General features: G+C 40.4%; 2 protein-coding genes and 1 long non-coding RNA gene across 6 annotated transcripts in view; 1 reads left to right on the top strand and 2 right to left on the bottom strand.

Annotated features, from left to right (window-relative positions):
- Positions 1-1431, bottom strand: part of UBE2W (ubiquitin conjugating enzyme E2 W) — a 48093-nt gene extending 46662 nt beyond the window's left edge. The window contains exon 1 of one of the 3 annotated variants that reach the window (XM_075743893.1): positions 1321-1431. In XM_075743893.1, the coding sequence (XP_075600008.1) occupies positions 1321-1335 (15 nt within the window). In that variant the 5' untranslated portion in view covers positions 1336-1431. The remainder of the gene's footprint in view (positions 1-1320) is intronic. The other 2 variants (XM_075743894.1, XM_075743895.1) reach the window with 2 other exon arrangements.
- Positions 1432-4733: 3302 nt separating this feature from the next.
- Positions 4734-7526, top strand: LOC142600349 (uncharacterized). The gene is made up of 2 exons (XR_012833787.1): positions 4734-4881; positions 5445-7526. It is a non-coding gene; the product is annotated as an uncharacterized LOC142600349 (long non-coding RNA).
- A 2142-nt stretch (positions 7527-9668) lies between these two features.
- ELOC (elongin C) lies at positions 9669-26070 on the bottom strand. 2 transcript variants are annotated; one of them, XM_075743872.1, is made up of 5 exons: positions 25970-26049; positions 25429-25498; positions 17193-17248; positions 14929-15072; positions 9669-12310 (listed from the first exon to the last, which is right to left on the bottom strand). In XM_075743872.1, exons 3-5 carry the CDS (start codon positions 17194-17196, stop codon positions 12120-12122), a joined length of 339 nt encoding a protein of 112 aa, XP_075599987.1. In that variant the 5' UTR covers positions 17197-17248; positions 25429-25498; positions 25970-26049; the 3' UTR covers positions 9669-12119. The 2 variants fall into 2 exon arrangements, with proteins under 2 accessions (XP_075599987.1, XP_075599986.1); XM_075743871.1 differs by lacking the exon at positions 25429-25498 and having other exon boundaries at positions 25970-26070.
- Between the last annotated feature and the right edge of the window lie 25 nt (positions 26071-26095).

Below are 26095 nucleotides of genomic sequence, written 5' to 3'. Positions count from 1 at the left end.
CCCCATAAAGTTCAATGCTTTGACATTTAAACTCCTTTCAGCTATGCTAAACTCAGGCTATCAGGACAGTTAAACTAATTTCATTCAATCTGTCCATTCTTTCTGGGCTGTTCCATTACTAGTGACAAAAAAAAAAATTTTTATTGAACCAAAATTAGAACAAGAAAAAAAGCAGTTTGAGAAAGCAAGCAGAAGTGCTAGATCATCCAGATCATTTAAACAAAATGGAAAACTGTAAAAATTCAAGGAAAAGCAGTGCAGTTACAGGTGAAATAAGGAAAGTCAGGGGCCACTGCCACAAAACCCAGTGATTTTTTTCTCCTGCCCCAGTCACAATAAATCACCACCCACTTGAAGCAGCACACAGTGAAAGTGATCCATTCTTCCAGAGCAATTTCTGCAGCTCCTATTTAAGAACTCCTTTGGAGAAGGCATGAATAAATAATTCAGCTAGAAATACCTGTCAAGCAGCAGGATGTTTCATGCTACTGTACCTACAGCAACCCCATCCAACCAAGTAAAACCAGACGTTATCTGTCCACAGGACTGACACCACACTACGATCTCATTTTACAGAGAGAAAGAGGACCCCACGGGCACACGGCTTGGGATAAAACTTGTCTATCCCAGCCCCCCGACGCCCGAGAATTACAGTGCCGTAACCCCAGAAACGCCCGGGAAGACTGAGTTGTTGGTCACATCCTTCGACACCGTCCTCACGGTGTCACCGAGGGGATCTCCCTGACCCCCCCGCTACGCTGTGGCCACACCGCCGGGGGACAGGGACGAGCCCACCACCTCTCCCGGCGGCCAGTGAAGCCGTGGCCCCCTCAAACCCTGCCGACGGGAAGACGGATCCCTCCGCCTTCCCCTCGCCTCCCCGGGCAGAGGGGCCATCGCTGCCAATCACCCCCTCCCCGCGAGGCAACTCGCCCCCCACCCTCCCGGCGCCCTCCCCCGCGCGCCATCCTGCCCCGCCCGCCCTCACTTGCGGCTCCCTCCTCCCTCTCCCCGCCGCAGCTGGAGCCCGGCCTCGCCCCTCACAGCCTGCCCCCGCGGAACCCAGCTCCATCCCGGCGCCGGGCCGGCCCTACCCTGCCTCCTCCTGCCCTTCCCGGCCCCGCCGAGCGGCCCCAGGTCCCCCTACCCTCGCGGCAACGCCAGAGCCGCCGCGCAACCGACCCCCCCCCCCCCCAGCCGCTGTCCCAGCGGTTGCTCCGCCCGCACCGCTCTCCAGAGCGCACCACCACGCACAACGACCAGGGAAGCATCTCCTCCCGGCTCCGGGCCCCCGCCCCGGCTCCGCCGCAGGCGCCTCACCTGCATAGACGCCATGATGGATCCTCCCCCTCCCCTCTGCGCCGCCGGCCCGGGCCCACAGAGACGCAGCGCCGCGCGCCCGTCCCCTCCCCGCCCTCCGCGGTCACGTGCCCGCCCCGCCGGCCGGCTGCGCATGCGCGGGGGGAGGGCGGTGCGGGCGGGCGCCGGGCCGGCTCGGGCACCGGGCGGGCGGGCGTCGGGTTTGGGCTCGGGGTCGGGGTCGGGTTCCCGCTGTCGCAGCCCCCGCCCTTGCCGGCCGCGGGAGAAGTCTCTCGCCGGCTCGGTGCGCCCATCAGGGGTTTTACCGGTGCTGCCCTGCCCCTGCGCGCCCGGCGCGGCGAGGAGGAAACCGCGTCGGGCTGCCCTGCGGCCGGGGAGGGAGCCCCGTCGTCTTCTGGGGTGGGAGCGGACCTCAGGGCCGGCCATCGCCGCCGGCGGGAGGGGGCTGACTCCCCGCCCGTCCTCTCTGTGAAAGGCTTTTAGATCTGCACGTCCAGAGTCTTCAAGGAATTTAGTTAATGCCGGCTGTGCCCTTTTATGGGTTTCTGCGGGCTCCCCTCACGTCTGGTGTGTCCTGGCGGGAAGGTCGGGTTAGGGATCCGCGGCAGGCCCGGCCCTGCTCCTTGGGCTCGGGGCCGTGGGCTGGTTTGGTGTGGGAACAGGCCTGCCTGCGACCTGGGGTGATGAAGGGCCCTCCTGGCGAGGAGAGATGTTTCTCTGTGCTTCCTGTGCTGCTCTGCCACAGGTCTGCAGTCTTCAGATAATCTGATTTTTCTGCAGTGGTGGTTTGGTGACATACATGCCCAAATTAGCATGGGTGTATTTTAAATGGATTCTACATTTTCCTTTCCTGCACTAAAATAGCTGTCCTTTGCACTGGATGATTTTGTGGTAACTGTGTAGGTGAAAACAAACAAGCACCACTAATGAGAAGCAACTTGTGTGTAATGAAATTAAGGAACTTGCAGAAACACTTTTCATAAAGCAGTTATTCCAGCTATAGTATTTCAGACCTAGCAGGTCCTTAAGATAAACCTACAAAATGTTTTTCCAAAGACAATCATAAAGCTCATAATCCTAGTGCATATGTAAAACCAAGGATTTAATAGAGATACTGATTTTGTAGCTCTTAATAATCTCCAACTCCCCTCTGATCTTGCTGTACATTCTGAAAACGTTGGAGTACCTTAATCTGTGCCTTCACACCCACACTTTCTGATGATGCTAAAGAATCCCCTTGAGTCACTTCTGCTCAGTCAGTAGCACCTGATTTTTCCTTCAGAGATGGCCTAATGTACACATCCAATTAAATTATTGAATAATTGTTCTCAGTTTGTATTTACCTTTGAAATCTCCTGCTTTAATTTTAGACTTAAAGAAGGGTTGTGCATCTGAAAGCCTGCTTACTTTCTTTAACCATATTATTTAGTGTGATGCAAGATACTACTTCCACCTACAAGCTTTACCTTCCAGTAGGGTTTTGTGCATGTGGTTGGTTTTTTTGGTTTGTTTTTTTTTTTGAAAACAGCTAACTGGAGGAAAACAAAACCCCAGCATAACATGGCATCATCTTCCAACTTGTACCAGCATCAGCAGCATTGACATTCTTAAAGTGAGCATACAAACTTCTGGGGTTTGCTTAAAGGGAAGAACAGAAAGCAGCAGGGGTATCCTTGCCCTGTGAGGTAGCTGCAGAAGGGAACCGGAATCTTGGCTTTGTGGGGATTTGCTGATGACAGAATTGAGTATGTGTCGATTTTTGAGTAGGAAAGGAGACCAGCCTACCAAAAGTAAGGATGGAAAAAGTATCATGATGTAAACTGAATCCTGTACTTTCTGTCCTCTAAATTCAATCTCAATTCTCAGTCACAAGCTCTGGGCTCCTGACACTGTGCAAGCTGGCATTGCTCTACTGACTTCATTTAATAACACTTAAGTCAGAAGAGTCTTGCTGTGTGTGTTTTCCCTGGAAGTATTTATGTACTATATGATTTCACAGCACTGTTTAGGCTACAGAAGATTTATTGCATTAAGTAGACATTTAGACCTGGTAGAGGTTTCTTTTTTTCTGCAGTTCTTCAGAGCTAACTTAGGCTGTTAGAGCATTAAGTGGAACGTCGCTATTTCTGGTTTACTAGATGTTGTTGTTTTGCATGATCCAAACATATGTTTATCCTAAAATACATTTCTTAATGCCATATGCCACAAAGATAGCAAGAACATCAAGTTTAAGCAATGGACATGTGTTCGGCTATAAACATGGACATATTGACTATCCATGTTGATGTAATCACAGTGAGATAAAACTGATTTCAATCCATTATATTCAGTTTCTTAACCCTGTTCCAGATAACCCTGTTCAAGGTCAGAAGCTATGAAAAGGCATAAGCTTGCGAATGCCAGCACACTTCACAGGCTGCAGGCTGGTTTTGCATGGAAGGATCAGCTTTGAAGTCTTAAGCTCACTGTAATCAGTACAAATATGACTTCTGCTCTTGTAATGAAGAAAAATTATCTCTGGACAAAAAGCCACCTTAGCAAAAAATTGTAGCTTTTAACTGTTCTCATGTTCGAGAAGTCTTTTTTCCTATCACACAGAGCTTTTGCAATGTTAAAAACAAGGCAGCTACCACATTTTGTACCAAAATATTTACTGAGATAACTTCATCTATGCTGCAAATCCCATTCCTGAGGATAGCAGGCATGAAAAGCAGGGGGCAGTTTGCCCTTCACATAAAGCACAAATGAATTACTACCCACCCTAACTTAAGTGGATATGTAAGAAACTAAAGCATTGCTCTGGAGCTGAAACTTGTGACCAGAATCCACCCCCATCCCTAAATTCATTTTGAGTAGAGTTTATTCTTATAGGTCTACCAAAGATATCTTTTATCACTGTTGTCACATCTTTGTTTTTTGAAGTGTCATGTAATTGCCTAATATATATGTACAACATTTTTAGCTTCTTGTCATTATGGGAATAGGGGCAGCTGGAGAATTATCCTTCTGTTTTACTGGGTTTTTTTCCTTTTCCCCAGGTCTCAGTAACCTGGCTTGCAGAGACTGCTTTTTAAGAAGTGTTTTTGTACAGTGCATAATGCTATAGGGATTCAATCCCTTAAGCACAATAAGAAAACAAACACTATTAGCAGACTCCCAGAAAGAATTTATATGAATATCAGTAGTTTCTTCTTTAAATACAGTTTCATTCTTGATTTTGTGATGGCTCATAGTATTCTTTGTTCTAAGTTACTCAGTAACCTCAGGAATGAAAGACCCAAAATCCCAGAGTGGATAGATTTCACAAGGACTTGGTTATATTGTAATTTGCTGTTCATTTCAGTGTTGACCTTTACCTATGCAAAATGTAGAAGAAAACACTTTTGCACTTAACCCTTCCTAATCTGTTGCAGGTGCAGCCAACAAAATGGTTGTTTCATTTTTAAAAAAGACAGCTTTACTATTTGGCTAATGCAGCCTGATCCTGCACCAGTCAACCTAAGTTTTGCCAGAGATTTCAAGAATCAGAGTCCTAGATACCAAACATTCAAAACTTCAGGGGTAAGAGGAATTTCTTCTGTTATCTTCGTTATTTCAGAAGCTACCTTGCACTGATCTGATCAAATACATGATTATGACTGACGTAGTGAAAACGTATAGAGCAAATATGAAAATTGTACCTCCAACTAAAATTGTTTCTGTAAATATTCATTAATCTGAGCTATAAATCCACTTTTCTTCAGAGTTTGCATTACCTTAAGTTTACAGGGAAAATGCAATTAATGTTCAAACTGCTTTTATTAGATAATTTTCTGATTAATCTAGCCAGTTTCACAAAGAACAAATATATTTCTTGATTAGGGTCCCTATAATTTTATATTCCAGTCCCTCCATTATCCGTAATGTTTTCAAACATTACCAAACATTTTTTTTCCTCTGCTCTCCCTTTTTTTCCCTACTATATCATTTTGCTACATACTGAACTGTCACTGCCTGCTTCTTTACAATTTCTGCCACTTGATTTCTTTTGTCTGTGTCCACCATACTTTTTTAGCTTTCCGTTTTATCTCCTCCTCACACAGAAGTCAGCCATACATCACGTTAACCTCCCCTTGTTCCTCCAGAGGCATAGCAACCATAACCTGCAGCGCCAGGAAACCGCGTCTCAGGAGCGTGGAAGACAACATACCTCTCTGAGGAATTGTGCCAACTTCTTCCACTCCTGCCTGCCAGTTTCAGGAAGGGCACTGAGTTTAAAATGTCTGTGGGGCAGAGATCTTCTGATAAACACAAGCTTGATGTACCGGCAGGAAACACTGTCTGCATCATGCAGGTATAAGATGCAGCATCAAACCAAGACAGGATTGTATCAAGAATACAAAAGGAAATGCGTACATAGCTAAAAATGAAGAATACCCTAAATTTGCAAGATGTCTTTGACCTGTTGAGATTTTATTTTTATTTTATTCCTTTGTAATAATGTAAATTTTTCACCAATGGCTTGTTCCATTTTTATCTTACTTAGTCCTGGATAATAGCAGGCACATTATCACTTTCATCCCAGGACTTTCAAAGGGATGAATGCAGGCTAAGGGAAAGGTTTCACCTTATTCCTGATCTACTGCAAATGCATCATCTGCAGAAGAAGGTCATCCTGTTCTCAGTTGTCATGTGCTTCCAGTTCCTCTCTTGTACAGGATTTGACAGTTTTACAGTCACTGCGTGATCTGTGGCTTTCAGCTTATCCACAGCAAGACTAAACTACGCAAACAGTTTTCCATCAGATCAGAAAAAGAATCTCCCTTATTCTGTGGATGCAGAATTGTTTTAATTACTGCGGGGGAAGAAGGACAGGTAGCCAGGGAAAGGAGTGGAATTACGTTTTAGTAATATGCCGTAATTACCAATTTGTAATAATTGTCAAGCCCTGTTTTTTGGCACCAGTAATCCTCTAACTCGTATAAATGCTGTAAAGATAAACACCTATAAAGATAAAAGCTATAAAAAAATAATGGGGATTGTGTAGGACCTATAGTCAATTAAATAGATGAATACATTAAAAAGTGCAAGGTTACGTAATGACTAAAAGTTCTTCCACATCAAAAGCATCCTTTTCCAGAGCCCACTGGAGCAGATTGATTACTGTGTCTACCAAATACAAGGGTTCAGGCTCTGCTCGGTGGTAATAAATACCTTTAATATTGAACTATAACTATAATTTAGTACTTCTTTTTTTTTTAAACCTGTGAACAGAAGGTTTCTTGGGTAAGCCCAAGAGGTGTATGCATACCTCGTTGATTTTGGTTTTAGGAATACACAGAAGTGACTCTGACTTCATAACCAATGAAGAAGATACTGATAAGGAAATTCAGTAGCTATTTGGTCTTGCTAGTCTAGAAGCAATATAAAATTGCTGAAGAGGCGGCTTCTCCGTAACTTACACCGCTGTGCAGTAAGCTATCACAGCTCCCGAGGAATGAGAAGCATAATCCTCCAAATGCGCCCATCGGGCTGCATACTGCCATCACCAGACCCTGCATGCTACTCACAGACATTGCGAAATTTCATTTTCAGGCCTGTACTCCAAGACAACACTGGTCTTGCCTGATGGTTTGCATTTGTTTATTTAATGTCCCTCCGGAAAGACGAGATTTCATATGGGATGTGACTACCAAGAAACGGAGCTATCTTATGAAAACACAACGGATGAGTAGTTACTTGACTATTTCAGCTACCTATTTTCAGACAGTTCTCTTGTTAAGTCATAGTTGTTTATTACAAATAAAATATTTGTTATTATTTTTCTGACAAAATCAGAAAGCAGCTTAAATGTTAGTGCAATACTCATATCATTTACATGTTTCAAGTAGTTTGCTACAAATAATTCAAACTCAAATGGAGTGTCACTTCTGTAAAACATTACATGTCAATTTAGTATGGTAATGTGGGAAGTTTTTCCCTATATAAAAAGAGAAATTAAATCCTATGTGCCAAATGCATTTAGATTCTAGATATTTTTCAGGCTTGGTGATACTAACCAAAACTGAGAACTCTTTATGTAAGAGTGAATTAACCTGCATAACAACTATCCCATTGTTTTACTAGACAGAGTACCAAGAATTTATTGCAACCTAAGACATGAATTATGTATTACTTATGGTTTTGTGTAGTGGTGATTTTGGAGATAAATGTTTTCTATTAAGTGCAAATAGGATACTAGTAGTATTTTTTTTAATGGGAAGAAAAACTTTAGATATGAACTCTCCCCTGAAAAGGCAGTTTTAAATTTGAATTAACATTAAAGGAATTAACAGTATTTGTTTTTAACTTCAAAGCAACTTCTGGTTGAGGAAGGAAATTGGCAACAAATAAATAAGGAGTAGCACTAATCCATGCCTGTATTCCCCCAAAAAAACTCATCTTGCAAAACTATCCTGAAAACCAATAACTTTAGCACTCTATGGTAAGATTTTAATTTATCTAAAAACTCTCAAATTGTTACCTTCTGCAATTTAAAACACAGTGCATATTTCAGGGGCAATTTTAACTTAATTTTCCAATTGTACCCTCAAGAAGTGAGGCTACAAAACATTACATGATGAACATCTTTAGAACTGTCTGAGTACGTCAGTTCAATAGGATAAACTGTTGAAGTACTCCATTTGTCAAAGAACAATCAGGATCTCGCATCTGATTCTCCTCCCGTATAGCGTGGGAGGAAAATCCTGTATTCTGTAAACATAAGACACTAACATGGCAATGACAGAAGTATTTTTTTTCTTTTTTTTTTTTTTTTAGTGACCTTTCTCCTGTAGAAGAGATATTGCACCATAACCTACGGTTTAGATGTAACATCCTCAAAGCTTTATTTCATGACACGTAGCACTTGTTAAAATTTGAACTGATAAGAACTCACTGTTCTTTAATCTGTGCTGCCCTAGTGGTGACACTCAAAGCAGCTTCATAGGTGACCGGTAATAATCACAAAATCTACCATGTGCTTTTTTCTAGCTCTTCCAGTTGTTGTGCAACACATTGAGTTCACAATACATAAAATTGCCACCTAATAAGTTACAATTAAAAAGAAATCCAACTCCAGTCCAGTTTATTGTCAAAAAATCCTTCAAAGTCAAACTTTTTCCATGGGAAAAACTACCTAATCTAATGCTAATCACAAAGCTTTGGTCTGTCTTTAAAAACCAGCATAATAGTTTAACTTCCAAATCCACTCAATCTGAAAATAATGAGTTCCTGCTATTTTTCTCTTATTCAGTCATTTAAATGAAGTTTACACCACAGCTTGCACCCTTAGTTTTCAGCTAGGAAAACTGCTATTTCTCATTAGTGCCTACACACTAACATTGTGCTTCTGTTGACTCTGCAGTAGCCGTTCCTCTTAAATTATACTGCAGCATTTGAGACTGAACAAAATAAATTGAACTAAAGACACGAAATATGGATGGAGAAGTTACCTTTCCTGCCCCATCAATTTCCTCGTCCACTTTACCTATCACATAAACCAACACATTTAGGCAGGTGTTGGGAAACCCCTTTCAATGGGAAGAGTACAAAACAAGAAAGGGTGAAAAAACCAAATAGCCACTGCTGCACTGTATGCCTGTGAAATACGATACATGGTGATAAAACGCAGAGGCAACTAATTTTCCACACTTGCTACTATTAATTAAGAAATGCTTTTTAGACATTGTGTTCAATGCAGCTGTTGAACAGAATGGCACTGTGAATCTTGATGGTGAATCCTCATTTCTTCAACCTCAAAACCAGAAAGAAATTTCATGTCTTGCGGAGCGGAGTTCTCATCGTGCAGGATGCACAGACCATTTCATGTTGGAGATCATGAAACACTTCTTCAGCAGCTTAGACATACTCAAATGATGAAAAACCGTAACCCAGCAGGACTCTTCTCACTGCTTACAGTTACTAAAGGATCTGGAAGTTTTGATAGCTACATCAGTGATTCAGTTTAAAATTTCAACCACCAGATACAGGACTAGCTTACTAAGTGAGAAGGAGTATTACAGAACACCTGAAGTCTTCAAAATATCCTCTTCAAGGCTGTTCAGGAATACCATCCTTTTTTAGTACTTGGTTGTTTCTGAGAATTGTGCATACTTGTCATTCAGAAGAACACAACGATATCTAAACACTTTAAATCTATGAAACTCTTCAAAACTATGAAAAACCCCTTTGATTTTATACATGCGGTTTCACAACCTCTTACCCAAACATGAATTATATTAGCAATTTGCTCACCATATTACCATGAAAACTATGATTCTACATATGAATACTTGCTCTGAGAAGTCATAAATCAACAGAAACACAGGTTTAAAAATTTTCAATTTTGAAATTTATTTAGAACTCGGGGGTTAAGCGTGGTAAGTTTCCAATTGTCTGATAATAGCATACCCATGTCACTATCACGGAAATTGCACTAATTCCCTCTGCCCCCCTCCCCCTTAGAAATCTGCAGGTTAGTTTTAACAGCCGGTGGTTTTGCAAATAGTGCACTCTAGGACACTACTGCATTTCCTGAGTGTTCAAAGCTACTGTACGATACATTAAGCTGAAGGAAAAACAATGAAATTATTATTCGGAACTAAACCAACTATTTCACCTTACTGCTGAAGTACGGAATCATAAAATGCTATATATTTTAACAGGAGATTGTTTTGGAATGCTTAAAAAGGGAAAAAAAGGAAAAAAAACAGCTTTTTAAAAAAATGACATCCTTTTTGCTTCAATTTTAAACGAAATAATTTTTAACTTCAAGTCATTAACCTGAAGACTATTAAAAAATGGCCAAAGAACTTAAGACTCGCTCAGACCAAAATGTAGTTGGGACTACAATATCCATGTCAGTATTCCTTGACCTTTTAGGGTATTCCTAGTGGCTCTAACAAAAGCAGCATAACAGGGTATCTCTGGTTTATCTTTTTTAGTGCTCTTGAAAATGAGTTACTACAGCACTGACCAGAGTGCTTAAACATAGGATTTCAGACAATCGCCTTGCAATGCACTTCAGCTTTATCGTTCAAAACCAATCTAGTCATAAACATCCCCACATTAAACACAATAAATTGTGCCAAAGTATGCGATGTGAAGAAACGTCAGCTAATCTATTAACACATTGACAAATGTCAGCTTGTCTATCAAGCGCTGTTCAAGCCCAGAGTAAAATTTCATTTGTCAGAACTGAACTTCTCCACGGGCAGACTGCATAGTCTATGTAAGTTACTAGTTTTTGTCCAGAAAAATCTCTTCAAAGTTGTATTTACGTTGGCAATCGGGTTTAGAGGAGAGCTTCAGCCCTCTAAATTCACCATGAGTTAATACGCCAATAAAAAGGTCCCACCGTCTGTCAGTGTGATTTTTCCATGAAAGACCACAACCACTTCTTGATCAAAACAAAGCTGAAGCAGTGGCAGCTGATGGAAACGCTAACTACATTGTTCTTGCACCATTTTTTATGATGCATTCGATTTATTCTCATTTACAGATGATTTTGGCAGAAGGGTTCTTCAGGCTGCAGCTGAACAAAAAGCAACTTCTTGTCTCAAGTTTATTTTTTTTTTTTTCCCCTTTATGGAAACTTGTTTTGAACAAAGAACTGGTGGTAGAGGCAACTACAAGCAGGAACTACCAAGAGATGATGCGTTCCACTCTAGTATTATGTCAGTGGCTTGCCAATCCTTTTCCCCTAAAACATCTGTAAAAACATTGGAAATACCTATGAAATTTATAAAACAGCTCCTTAAACATCTGCTTAATGCCCTTTCCTTCAAATATAAAAGACCTCCACATTTCAGGGTCTTTTTCTGTGGACACAAGGGAGAGGTCGAGGAAGAGGTAAAAGATAGGATAACCGCTATCTTCTCAGTTGCTATGTTACAAAATTTAAACGACTACTGCTCTAAAGATTAAATACAGACTTTACATAACCAATCACAACAATGGAAATAAACCATAACTGAAACTATATAAAATCCGTATCAGGTCAAGTGACGATACATTAAGAATAACCTTATATGTTATACAGAAGATAATATACACAGATTGTAACAGTTATTTTTCCCCTTAAAAGCCACTGTCAGTAGGATCGCAGTCTTACTGTAGAGACAAGTGACTTGAATATTTGTAATTACTAACGGGGAAAATTTAGGTTATAAAAGAAAAATGTATCAAGTACACCTTTACGCATGTCTACACTATGATGTAAATTAAAAGCCTTAAGCATTGTCCTACATACTCAACTTTCAACCTAACTGGAATATCGCTGTCAGGATACAAACCCTAGGGAGGGCACTTCTAATCTAGTTAGTATAACTATGCTAACGGACAGCTATCTTACAAAGGAGATTAAGTTCAGATGTTTAGAAACTTTAACAGTAAGAGTTAGAAACCCTAAACAGCTACTTGTATTTAACTATAAATACCTTTTAGAGAGCATTAGACTAAACTCCAGTATTTTCTATGGTCATTGTATTAAAAGAAAGTTCTACCACACCTAAAGGATAAGGCATAGCCATCTACTAATTGGCATATTTGTTTATTTGTCTCAGTTTGTGAAAAGGTCCTTATTTGTGTAAGCAGCAAAACAAACTTCAACTGAATGATTGCTATATGCAAAAGGACTGAAGGCAATCGCCTCTGCAGTGAACTTTACAGTTCTCAACAGCACACACGCAACATGCTATCTGAAAAAAGTTACTAACTGAACTACATGTATTAAATACTGAAAAAAGTTTTACATTTTTTTTAATTATAATTTATTTTATTTAACAATCTAAGAAGTTTGCAGCCATCAGAAGTTCCAGTGCAATTTCAGGTGCAATTGGGAATTCAGGAATCTCCGTAGAGCTGTTGGTATAGCGGACCTTGTAGGTGAAATACATGCATACTTTGGATAGGACATGGGATGGGATCTCTCTAAAATTCACCTCATTTGTTTCATTTTCTGCAAACTGTCCTGTAGAAAAAACAAAACACCAAACCAAAAGTCAAAATCTCAATTCACTGCAAAATTAAAAAGCTTTACCACACTAATACACAAGTCTATTTAGAATGTGTTGCAAGTCCCATATTCCTGGGTATTAGATTCTTCAGTGTGAAGCAGGATGTGCGACATTCACAACCCTCAAGAATATTAAGATCCCCTGCGTTACAAAATGTTTATTTTGGCTACCGCCTATTTACAATATTCTGAACAACTACACCACAAATTTAGGTTTCATTCTGATACTTGCTTGATAGGTGCTCTAAAACTGTAGTGTGCTCAGCTGTAAAGGTCACAGTAACAAAATTTAAAAAAAAAAACCAATCCAAATTTCTAGCTGTCTTATCCAAGAAAAAAAAAAAAAAAAGAAGGTTTACAGATGTTCCATATCTGCATATGTACACTTATCAGTAGTCCCTGCTGTGATCCCACTGGCTTTGAATTTCTGAGACAGATTCAGGCAGATTTGACAGAGGGTTGAAACCTCAAAGATGCATTAACTTGGTAAGTTGTGAAACCAGGTGGACAAGAAGGAAACCCTAGTCTGTACTGGAGGAAAGGTTACATATGGTACCAGTTTATCCTTACTAGATATTGAAGAATTTATGCAAAGCTCAAATCTCAAAACACAAGTACATTTGAAATTAGCTTTCTACAGTGCCTATAAGCATGAAACTTGGATGATATGAAATCCTGTGGTTAGTTCCACAGCCTCTCTCCTGTTACCTTTGTCCCTCTTTTCCTCATCTCTCCAGACTTTCAACTCACTAAGCTGAAGACAATACAAAAAAAACCACTAACATGTACTCCATATTTATGGGAGACCTAGCAATGTTTGGATCCTACTATTTCTATAGGAAACCTCTTTACAAAGCAGAGCTATTTACTGATGCCTACACTCATTTGTGTAGAAATGTCTGCATGCACTGAAGTCAATCCAGCTTGAATTCTAGTACAGGAACAGAAATATTAGCATATTGGCAAGGTCGTAGCACTGAAACAGAGAACACTTACACATCAGTGAAATTATGACCTACTGAACTTGACAGCATGAGTACTTTTCCTTAGGAACCCACTTACCTTACTAGTTTTTATACAAAATATTCCTGAATGCTGACTCCTTTACAAAGTCTGTTTTCTAGCCCTCTAAGCAGGATACTTTGCCTTTTATACCTTCACATTGTTTGTGGAACAAATTCAGAGTGGGTCTGGTAACTACTCTTCCTCTTAAATGTCTGGGAGGCTGACATGGAGTGGATCACACACAACAGACCTGCTACATATTTTCAAATGCAACCATTCAATGACATTTAGCAGAACGTTAAGCTGAGATTTTTAATTGTGCAGTTTGCTGCAACTATTATTAAGTAATTTAAAAGTATGTGAAGCAAATAGATCTCACCAGAATCTAGAAGAGAGTGTATGATCTAGAGTATGATCTAGAATGATCATATTCAGACCAGAGCTCCATGTATCCTACTGCCCACCACTCAAGTGGCCAAAGGTAAAAGTATGGGATGAGAGTACAGAAGAGGTAAAGCACATGTGTTAGCTCCTCCCTGTTCTCCCCTCCACCCTTTCGGTCTTCAAGAATTAGTCCAGACACTGCTTAAACCAGAGGTAATCTCATATATTCAATAACACCTGAGGTCCTTCCCTTCTGTAAGTTTATCTACCCTCCTCAAACCTAAGCTAACTTTTGTCATTAAGCTCAGGAACTCCTTGCCATAGGATCTTGTGAACATGTTGTAGGCTAAACCCCAGTAGGCAGCTAAGCACCACACAGCCATTTTGCTCACTTCCCCCTGCAGTGGACAAGAGAAGAGGAAAGGAAGAGTAAAAGCAAGAAAACTCATGGGTTGAGATAAAAAATTGTTTAATAAGCAAAAGACAAGTAGAAGAAGAGAAAGGAAACAAACCAACTGATGCAAAGGTAATCACTCACCACCTCCCATGGGTAGACTGATGCCCAGCCAGTTCCCAAACAAAAGATGGCTAACCTCCTCAACTCCCTCCTTTCCCTTTTTACTTCTGAGCATGACATTATACAGCATGCAATGTCTCTTTGGTTAGTTTGGGTCACCTGCCTGGTTGTGTTCCCTCCCAACCTCTTGCACACCCCCCTGTCTATACATTGGGTGGGGGGAAGAGTGAGAAACAGAGAAGGCCTGGACACTGTGCAAACACTGTTCAGCAACAGATGAAACATTGGTGTGTCATCAGCATTGTTTTGGTCACAAATCTAAAACACAGAACCGTATGACCTGCTATGAAGAAAATTAACTCCATCCCAACCAGACCCAATACAGAATACTAAAAGTTCCACCATGGAGGTAGCAATGAAGAACTACAAACTCATTTGTTTTTGTAGCAATGACACCATAAGATCGCCAACTGTGCAAAAGCAGAGTCTGATTTTATGTCTGGTAGCACAATACCCCACAGAGTTGGACTGTTCCACTGGAAATAGGAACTGGGCAGCATCTGGAAAAGTTGTAATTTATTCCAACTTTCACTCACTGCATGATATAAATTCAAACTGTCCAAAAGTGTAAACTAAGGATACGAAGGTCTAGATCTTTTGTACCTACCTGGTCCGCTCAACATAGCTTTTATTGTTCCTGATGTTAATGCATGCTCTCTTTTTACAATGAACTCATGGCCATCGGAGGATATTAACTTCACATACATAGCATCTGGGCCCTCGCACCCACCATATGTTTTCTCTTCTCCATCTATAATGGAAAACAGATTAACAATTTCAGAACACAATCACTGATTCACATCACCAAGAAGGCAAGCTGCAGTTTTTTCTGTAACTATGTTTGCAGACCAAAGAACCCAATACAACCAGAAATGACAGAAGCATTTTGCATGTTTGAAGATGACTTCTCTGAAGCGCTCAGCCGTCTGTTTTAAAGGAAGAATTTTTGCAAAAGTAGGACTTTTTAAAATTAACATCTCTCTCATTTCTCCATCATCAAATTCTGACATGATTTCTAAAATCTACGTAGGGATGAAATTTTCCTTAAGACATTCTCAAGTGAATTGAACACGTACTGCTTCCCTCCATAAGGCTATTACCAAGTTTATCATACCAGTAGTTACTAAAGGTTACCTAAATATATATATCTTTTAAAAAATAGACTGCAAGGAAAAAAGCACTTTTTGAAGCACGCGTAAGAATAAAAGCAGTCAGTATTCCTGTACTGAAGACAAGACATGAAATGAGATTTATCACCCCCCCCACCGCCCAGCCAGAGCCAGAGCCGTACAGTGTTAGTGCACACCTGTGTTGTGACCTTTGGTGGAGAACAGGGAAAGTGCAAAAGCACTAAACCCAAGGAAACTTGGAAATTCTCCCCACAGCAGTTTTGACTGTGCTTTTTGTGTTTCCCTTCTGTCTCACTATCTACCTGCTCTCTATTTTGTTTCTCTAGAAGCCCTTATCCCCCTTCCTTTTTTGTTCGTTCATTTATTGTCTCCTAATAGCGCTATCTGTAAAAGCTGAAAAAAAGAACACTGTACTGTTCACTCTGCAACACTTTCCCTGTCTTGCACCTGTCTTGTCTTTTTAGGCAGCACGCTCTCTGGGGCAGGAACTACTGACTACTTCGTGCCTGTATAATGCTGAGTATGCTAGGACACCACAGCAGTAAGGAGACTGTCTCTGTAGTTGGTCTTTATGTGCTCCTGTAAACTCTTAAGTAATAAAGATTGCAGTAATATTAAAGTATTTTTGAAAAAGTGAGAGTAAACCCCCCACCCCACTAAATACACAATTCCTATCAAATTCAAACTGGAAAGTTAATGCCTTCTTTCAAATACTGTATTTTCTAATGGACTAATATAGTGAGTATTGCTAGAATTCCATTAAAAAATACTTGAAGTTGACACTGCACATAAAATTTGATTTTCAGAACAGTATTAATCTTGACAGAAAATTAAAAATTAAAGTCCTGAAAGTTCTTCCAGCTTGGAAAAGTATAAGAGAAGAGATCTATATACTTCTAGAAAAGTAATATACTGCCAGTATTTCATGATCGTATGCAGAAGTGCGGAAGATAAAACAGATATAGACTACAAACTTGACATTTGATTGTTAGTGTTGTTTCTCCTTATGACAGAACAAAGAATAGAAATTATTTTAATTATATTAGAATAAGTACCTTGCATTGTATCTAGTGTTATAGCAAATATAACATTCCCTCAATCAAGTTGTTTTCTGAATTTGAAGTTAAAATTGAAAAACCATGTAGTTATTGCCAATTTTAATAAAGTATTGCCAGTGCCAAACATGCTAAAACACGTTCAGAAAAAGTATAGATAAAACCAGAATCTGTCCAATCATGTTTCATTAACCAGTCATTTGTAGAGCCAGATACAACAGTTTCAGACATTTAGTCAGATCATACACACACAATGCAATTTATCAGAAATATGAGTCCTTATTATGATCTCTTAGCCAGAATTCAACAGGCTGACCTTAATTAACAAACAAAAATTTAAAATGGTACACAGTCAAATTTTCTTGTCCACTATCTAAAAGTTTACTGCTATAAAAGCCTAAAGGCATCTAATTTTAGCATGTACATTTTCAGCACTATGCATATTAAGCAAGTGAAATTTGTTAGATAGATGCGCTCTGAACAAGTCTTTCAACACAGGAACACGCACTTGAGAAAATCCTCCTACAAAACATCTGTAGGAAGTTCCATTAACTTTTGAGGTTACAAAAAAAGCCAGTGACAAGATCAACATTTAAAGTCTTATAATCTACCTCCTCTACCAATGTAAGAGAGAAAATGCTTCCATTATAGGAAACAAAATAAACTCTCTAAGATGATGAACTTACCCATTCTCTTATAAAAAACTGGTTCTTTTCAACAGCAGCTTTTGCAATAGGAGCGTCTGAAAAAACAGAAGTGGCAAAATTTTCAGTCAGTAGTACAATTTCTTAAGTCAGCTTTCGTTATTAGCTTCTATATTATCCTAAACACTCTTCAGAAAAGAATATGATGATACACAGCATGCAATGTTGATAAGCATTACGTTTTGAAAACACTACATTTTGAAACTTATCTTTGCTCTCCAGAGATCCCTGCCATATTCAAGAACCTCTAAATTTTAGCTCATTTTGTAAAGAAGTTGTTCCCCTAAGCTTTTTAAATGCTCTTGACTATAAAGCCAGAATTATTTCAAGAGCCTTACGGCTTTTATCACTACAGATACCATTCATGCAATGGTTTTGGGGAGGTAAGGAAAGCAAGCTTTGCCACACTGCAACCACTTCTCTAAAGAAAAAGAAAAAAACTCAGTTCACTATGTTGTGAATATAGGAGTGGTTGTGCTGCCTTTCAGAGGGACTTCAACAAGCTGGAGAAAGGGATCAACAGAAAACCTATGAAGTTCATCAAAGGGAAATGCAAACCCTCGTGTCTCAGGAAGAATTACCCCAGGCACCAGTACAAGCTGGGGACCCACCAGCTGGAAGGCAGCTTTGCAGGAGGAGACCTTGGGGTGCTGGTGGAATCAAGTTGAACATGAGACAGCAACGTGCCCTTGCAGCAAAGGCGGCTAACAGCACCTTGGGCTGTACTAGGAGGAGTGTCACCAGCAGGTTGAGGCAGGTGATCATGCCACTCCACTCAGCACTAGTGGGACACATCCGGAGTGCTGGGTCCAGCTCTGGGCTCCCCAGTACAGGCCAGACTGAATTGAGTCCTGAAAAGGGCCACAAAGATGACCACTGGATTGGAGCACCTGTCATATCAAAAGAGCTTGAGAGAGCTGGGGTTGTTTATGCTGGAGAAGAGAAAGCTCAGCGATCAATCTAATCAGTGTGCACTAAATACCTGGCCTCCAACCTGTCCTTCCCAGAAGATTGAAGGTTCCTGATACAGCCACCAATGTCACCTAGATAATCTACTTCAGACATTTAACTTACCATGTGAATAGCTACATTAACCAGGAGCTTCCATAGCTTACAAACTGACACACAACTTGTGGCATATGTATTTTGCCATGTAAATGAATCCAAAGAGTAAGGAGAAAGGGAAGCACTTATTTACAAAACAAATCTAGTATGTTCCGATGCAATGTATTTCTTTATGCTGAATTGCATCTCTGCAATTTCCAAGGAAAACTTTGGAAGAGAAATTCCACCCGCCCACCTGCTGTCCTAAAATTCCTTTCACTTCAACAGCTACTCTCCAAACATTAACCCAGTACAAATCAATGAACTACTGTCGTGTGCCCACAGGTTCAGGAAAACAGCACCAGTGATTCTGGGTGGTTTCCCAGTCGATATCCAGGGCTGGGGGCAGCAAAGAGACTGTTAAGAACCCTGACAATCCACGCTGTTGCTTCGAAAACCAACGAGCAACAGTGGAGGCATGAACTGCAACTACTTACTACAGGAGTAGCAGAAGGACCCCAGAGTGGGAAGTGTGAAAAAACAGGAGACTACTCTCCCCCATCCCCTCCCTCCTATGTTTCTGGTAAAAGCTTAGCAAAAAATGTAAGGAAGTGGAGGAGAGAGCTGCAAGATTTGGAGGAAGTTTTACAGAGATCTCTGCATCTTTTGAGAAGATGCAGCTCTTTCCTATTGCTGATAGCTTCACTTCTCAACAGCACTTCGGAGCTGATGTCTTCCATCTCCCTTTTTCATAACTACAGATATGAAATAGCCTGAATGTTTCCTCAAGCTTTCACAAGAAAGCACTTTGTTATGTACACCTAATCAAACTACACATGCGTAACCAGTAGTTTTTAGTTGTCTGTGGAGAACTGAGCAAAAAGCACCCTCCACTTACACTGTTGTTGTCTTTGAAAACTATCCTGACTTTACAGAAATATAAAATATTTTCCTTTCCCACTGGTATAAGGAACATCTTCACCTGTACTCTTGTAGGTGAAAAGTTTTTTAATATAAGGCACATTCAAGAATGCCCTGTGAGAGTTAATTTGTGTATGCTGTCACAGAGATACCTTAATAGCGAGTGTTAAATGCCTTCACCATTTTCAGTAATTCCAGGAACTCATCCAAGAAAATTACATTTGGGTGCTGGAACAGTTGCGGCACCAAACTGATGGGATCTTTCACCCTATTTCAACAGGTTTTTGTAAACGGAAGTGAAGCAACTTATTGGAGAATATCTGTTGCTCAGGAATTGAAGGGATACCTTACATTATTACTTCTACTTCGCAGAAGAGGATCACTTGTGCTACCTCTTTCTCTAGCCACAAAACCTATCCCTATGCTCCAAAAGAATAGTGAAACCACATGTGATTTATAAATAACGATAATTGAAAAAACACACAGAAGAATTGATACCATTTTGTGGAGGTACTGGTGACGATAAAATGTGCCTTGGTTTCCAATACAAATAATACCACTAAATACAGGAACAAAACCAGGCTGGTTAGTGGGAATGCAAATACATTAACACCTTCCAAGGTAAAAGCATAACTTGAGGAGGCTAACACATTGAAGCTGGGGAACTGAAAAAATGTCTACACCAAAACATTAGAGCTGTCCCAAAAAATTGCCATGATCATTTTAATAAAATCAAGTGAAATGTGCTATCATATCACTAGAGGAAAAAACAAAAACCAAACCAGTAATTAACACTTAAAGAAGAAAAAAAGTCATCAGGCTCAGTCTGAATTCAATTGTATAAAAAAGGAAAACAGTATAAAAATGCAGTAAGCATTAGCAGATTTAGGACATGCTGGACTAATGTAGTACCTAAAAAAATGAATCAGTCATTTCCTTGAAAAAAGGAAACTCAAATAAGATACGATCTGGACTCAGTAAATCATCTAAGGTTAAATAAATGTGATGAGGGTAATCTTAAAATGAGAAAGAAACTTTCTACAAGAGTACAGTATGAGTTACAAACATGGATAAATTGGACTAAGAAAGAACTACTAGTTCCTCCAAAAATTATATCAAACTTTTTTTTTTTTAAACAACGCTGTCAGAAAAGAATAGGTAGATTTAGATGAGACAGATGTGGAAAGCACCGCAACAAAAGGAGAACACAATATCACACACACAAGTGACCAGTCTTGAAAAATAGCATACTACAAGCCACATGAAATGAAATCATATGAAATGCAGGATTCCTGCACATAGGGACCGATATAAGCTTCTTTCATGTAGTCAGGGCTTGTTATTTGGGAGTACGGTCATTCTGTGGTCAACTACAAACCGAGGCAGCTCTACAGGGGCCAAAAAAACAAAAGGGGGAGTGGGGAAGAAACGAATGCACATCAAGGATTTCTTTGCAGTAGAGACAGGGAAATATGAACATTGTTGCACATGACCAACAACTTGTCTGGAATACCACACACAATTCTGAATTCCTGTTTTCAAGAAAAAGAAGTTCTAATTACAAGAACTACAGCAAGGAGCTACTGATATGACCAAAAAGCCTATTGTATAAAAGAAAAAAATAGTCTTGCTTACCCAGCTTAGCAAAATAAAACCAGAATGAAGATAAATACAACAATTCATTAAAAAGATAAACATCAGAAGGAGAAATATGCCAACATTATTCCTCAGTTTAAGTCCAACAAATGAACATAAACTAAAAAGAGAATAAAATTTATACTACTAGTCCAGAATCCAAGTTTGCTTCCAAATATAGAACAAAACTAAGATTCTATTGGCAAAAGTAAAAGACGCAGAAAGCCTACCTGCTTTAAAGACATCATACATTCCATGATATGATGCATTCGACATGTAAGCAAGGGATACAGCTTGTTTTCACTCAGTTTGTATTCTGATATAACAATGTGTCCTTTCGGGGAGGGTGGGGGGTAGAAATCTTAAAAGATAATACTGAATACTATTGGGAGTATAGATTTACTCCTGACAAAATACGGGCAACAGAGAGACAGAAAAAACCATAGAGTCTATGCAAAAAAGAGAAGGACAGAAGAACAAGAAACCTAGGAAACCTGAAAAAAACCTAAAAACCCAATAATAGCCTGTTAGCATCTATTGGTTCCTCTTCTGGTCAAGAAGTGTTCAGTGCATCGTGACACTTCATGAAGACTAGAATATGCAGCAGCTCAAAATTATTATTTCATGAAAAGCATGTTCTTCCCAACAACTACTCTCAAGTTATCTGAGACACTATTAACATGATCCTGTGCAAGCCACAGCCTATTTTTTCAGTCAATGATCTCATTGGTTCAAAAATAAGTGGGAACAGCAGAAGAAATACACTGAAAATTGGCACAGAAAACATGCAAAATTTGATTTATGTGTTTTTGACAGAAATCTTTGTTATTCAATATCCCCCTAAAACAGAAAAAAATGCATACAGAAAAGAAATTAGATAGATGAAGGATGTAGAAATCCCTGCCACATGCAAGTTATCGCTTGTGCATATAATAAAAGGAGTGGGGAGGGAAATTTTCTGCACAAAAATATTTTTTCAGTTGACAATTGCATGCACTTAGGTATTAAATAATAAGTTAGAAACAAGAAAGGCAAGTAACCTTGTATGTTCTCTTAGCAAAAATTCTTTTCTTACAGTGTATTTTCCAATACACTATTTATTGAAAAATATGTCACTATATTTTCCTTCCGTTTAATGAAAACAAAATATAAATGACAACATTTGCCAAGACAACAAGAAGGAAGAGACTTAGTGAGATTTTTGAAGATGCCTGGTAACTACCTACATTTTAATTACTTTTCCACATTTTATAGCTGCCCCTGTCTGACTTAGCAAGACCACACCAATGCAGCAGTAAGGAAGAAAATAATCCAAGTTTTCTGAACGGTCAAATATTTGCCTTTTTTATTATATATTTTTAACCTGACTATTTCAGACCCCTGCAAAGAACCACTAATTTTTGTTGAAGTACATTCACAATTCCATTTCCCCTTCAAGAAGCTTATGTGGCATTACCAATTAGGTAGCTCAGCTGCCTGCCTTTTATCTCAAAAAAGCACATACATTCTTCCACCTTGCCTTCTTAAAAGATGAGCAAAAACTGCATTCATTAAGAGAAAGATTACATAAAAAGGATATGCCACTTTTTAATCAAAGAGGGAGAATATAATACAACTAAAATCAGCTTATTTGGCACAGAAACTTTCCAAACAGTCTAAAAAGGAAGCTCTTGCCGCGGCAAACATAAAATTCCTGTTAGATATTAGGGAACTGAAAATTTTCACAAGTTGCAAGAATATTTACACCTACAAGGTAGAATATAGCAAAGTATCATAAAACATGGTAATTTACTCACACAAGGCAAGTGCTCTTGTTAGCATACTTAAACATTTTATTCTCCTCCTTATAACCCTAAGAAGAAATACTACGGTATAGTGAGTTTAGTCTGACCTCTTTCATGCTTCTCTCGAGCATCAGACGCAAGGCAAAACCCAAAGCACGTTATGACCCTCCCACCTCACTCCCAAAGCTGTGTGCTCATCTCCCAAGCTTCCCAGAACTTCCAGAATGTCATTTCCTTGTATATCTTGTATGTCGATGAGACTGGAACATTCTGGTCTAAGGAAACTCAAATGGCTTCCACCTCATTAGCTGTGCAACACACACACAGCTTTTGTATGCTTCAGCTGGTGACATTTCCTTATTCTATGCTATCAGTTTTTGGAAAACGCAGGGCAAATAAGACAAATGCCTTCACAATTCCTAGGTTAATTTAGAAGCCAAATGTGGCATTTTCTGGGTGTCATTTATACAGTAATAAGAGTTCCTCAGTAAACAAAGGCTGTTGTGTGTTAAACAGTAGCCTCCTACTGTTTAATCCCAAATTCTAGTCCTATTCTTGATCCCATACGCTAACTTGTTTAAAAACACCGCTCTCGAGTTTAGTGTTCATTGTTTGGTACACATAAGAGAATAATTAATGTAAATAAGAATTGAAGCATATTTGGAAAAAACGTGAGGGAAAACTGCTACAGCAAGATTTCCAATCAGCTGATTCACTATTCCATACTCACAGGCACTAAAATTCAACCATTTGGGGGCACACTGAAATGTGACAGGAAAGTGTACTACAGGAGAATGCTAGTTAAGATAAACAGCAGATGAGGTAGGATACCATGCATGGAGTTCAAAGACCTCACACATAAGATGTTCGTCTTCTGTCTAGGGAAACTTTCCTTTTCAGTAACTCCTGAGAATGTTTTTTAAAAAAAACCAAAAAAACCACCAAACAAAAAAGGGAGGGTATTACTGTTTTCTTCTTAACATGCAATACAAGCCCTGTACTGAACACCTCTTGCCATTAAGGCAAAAAAGGGCTGCTAGCATATTTCAAAATTTTATAGGGCATGGATTTCTGCCCTCTTGTTATAAGCGTTCATCAAAAACTATTGTTATGCAAACTACCCCACAATGAAGATAATTAAATTCTGAACCGTTCTAGGTACAAGACAACTTGTCAAAATACCAACATTTCTTTATTTTAGTCTGACAAAATCTGTACTTTCATGACAAAAATTTCTTGTAATATGCACCGAGAATTGCTAAGTATACTTTTGAAAGATATTCATTTGTCCCCACACAAAGCAAAAGGGACAGAAGAATGAATAAAATGTATCAGAAAAAGAAATATAAGGTCGGGAGATAGAAGAAGGCACCTCTCAGAGAATCAACTGGATCTCCTCACTGTACCAATATTAAATCTTCACATTAAGACTACATGAAACTAAATCTATTCATCACCCGTTCTAGTATAAAAGAAGAAATTTCAAATTACTTTGATATAACAAGAAAAAAATTAAATGCTGAAGTACTGCAAGTTTCTAAAGATCATCTTAAAGATCCCAATGTTAATGAGAAACATTAGCAAAAAATTTGTTGACATAATTTAAACACATTAAAAGGCTGATCTCAAGGTACAAGGTGTGCGCTACATGTGTAAAGATGGTAGCCGATGTATTGTATTCCCCTTTTAAGTAACTCTTTGGTTAAGAAACATCACTTCTCTCCCTATAATATTTTTTGTCTTTAGTATAGCAAAAGGAACAAATTGGAGCACAGAAGGGATGAGGTGATTCTCCCCCTCTACTCTGCTGTCATGAGACCCCACCTGGAGTACTGCGTCCAGCTCTGGGGGCCCCAGTGCAGGAGAGACGTGGAGCTGTTGGAGAGAGTCCAGAGGAGGGCCACGAAGATAATCAGAGGGCTGGAGCACCTCTCCTATGAGGACAGGCTGAGAGAGTTGGGGTTGTTCAGCCTGGAGAAAAGAAGGCTCCGGGGAGATCTTACAGCAGCCTTCCAGTACCTGAAGGGGCCTACAGGAAAGTTGGAGAGGGACTGTTTATCAGGGAGTGTAGTGACAGGACAAGGGGAAATGATTTTAAACTGAAAGAAGGTAGATTCAGATTAGATGTTAGGAAGAAATTCTTCACTATGAGTGTGGTGAGGCACTGGAACAGGTTGCCCAGAGAAGCTGTCAATGTCCCATCCCTGGAAGTGTTCAAGGCCAGGTTGGATGGGGCTTTGGGCAACCTGGTCTTGTGGGGGGTGTCCCTGCCCATTGCAGGGGGGTTGGAACTAGATGATCTTTGAGGTTCTTTCCAACCCAAACCATTCTACAATTCTATGATTATTCAGAAATAAGGGCACAAAGTGGTTTTTAGCCTAAAGGTCTCTCACTCACCTATTTATCTATGTTTTTCTGGCCTGCTTCCAAACTGAACTTTTGGAAGCTATCTTTCACAAACCCAAGTAAACAAATGGCCTATGACTATCTAATCCTCCCTACAGTGCAAGGCCTAACTCACAATCTACAGTATTAAACATCTTTAACAAAGTTCCTGCACACAGTATTACATGTTGATTAAACTGGTCCTCAAAGTTAACTGCTAGCATCACCCCTTTTCATACATTCATGACATTCCTTTCTGAAGCCATCAATCATTTACCAATGCATAGGCTCCCTTATCTTAACCCAGAATCTCCCTCTCTGAGGGACACCTGGTACTCAAAAGCTTATTTTCCTGACTGCATGTAAGTGTACCACCCTTTTCTGCTAACTTTGCTTTGTTTATATTCGTCGACCATTACAGCTAAAGCACTTTAACCACCACTTCTCACCTTGGTATAAACACCCCTGCGGGTGCACGCTAAGTTCTTTAGGCCTTAGTTTTTCTCCTCTCTCTAGGGCCTGGCGTAGGAAGAGGGTGGACGTCATTTGTAGCGGAAAAAGTTTAAGAGTGATATTTAATTAAAACACCGTTCCGGAAAGCCACTTTCCCGGCGGCGCCCGGATTTCAAGGAAACCGCTTCACTCCCGCACGCAGAGGACAGAAACGCACCCTTCGCCACCGTCCCGGCGGGGGAACCCCGACCTGGCACAGCCACCCTTCACACAGGCTCCGACAGCTCCCCGCGCTCCCCCGATCCCTCCAAGACTCTCCGCTCCGCAGCCCGGCTCCCTTGCAGCCCCCCCCCCCATCCGCCTCTGGGAGCGGGGCGGGCGCGGAGGCCGAGGCCCGCTCCTCTCCGAGGGGCAGGCCCCGGGGGCTCCCCCTTCCCCATTTTCTACCCGCTTCGCCGCCCCCCCCCCCCCGCAGACGGCGGCAGCGAAGCCTCCCCACCCCCAGCGGAGCCAGCCCCCCCCCACCCAGCCACTCACTCGTCAGCGCCGCTCCCTCCGCCCCGCTTGCAGGGCCCCCGCGGTGTCGGGCCAGCTGCCTCCCAAGCACTTCCGGCAAGGTCAGAGGGCACTTCCGGTCCCTGCCGTTTTGAAGGCGTGCGGCGC

The sequence above is a fragment of the Balearica regulorum genome, chromosome 2, assembly GCF_011004875.1.
Source record: "Balearica regulorum gibbericeps isolate bBalReg1 chromosome 2, bBalReg1.pri, whole genome shotgun sequence".
NCBI classification, from domain to species: domain Eukaryota; kingdom Metazoa; phylum Chordata; class Aves; order Gruiformes; family Gruidae; genus Balearica; species Balearica regulorum.
This window is presented reverse-complemented; position numbering and strand designations above follow the sequence as displayed.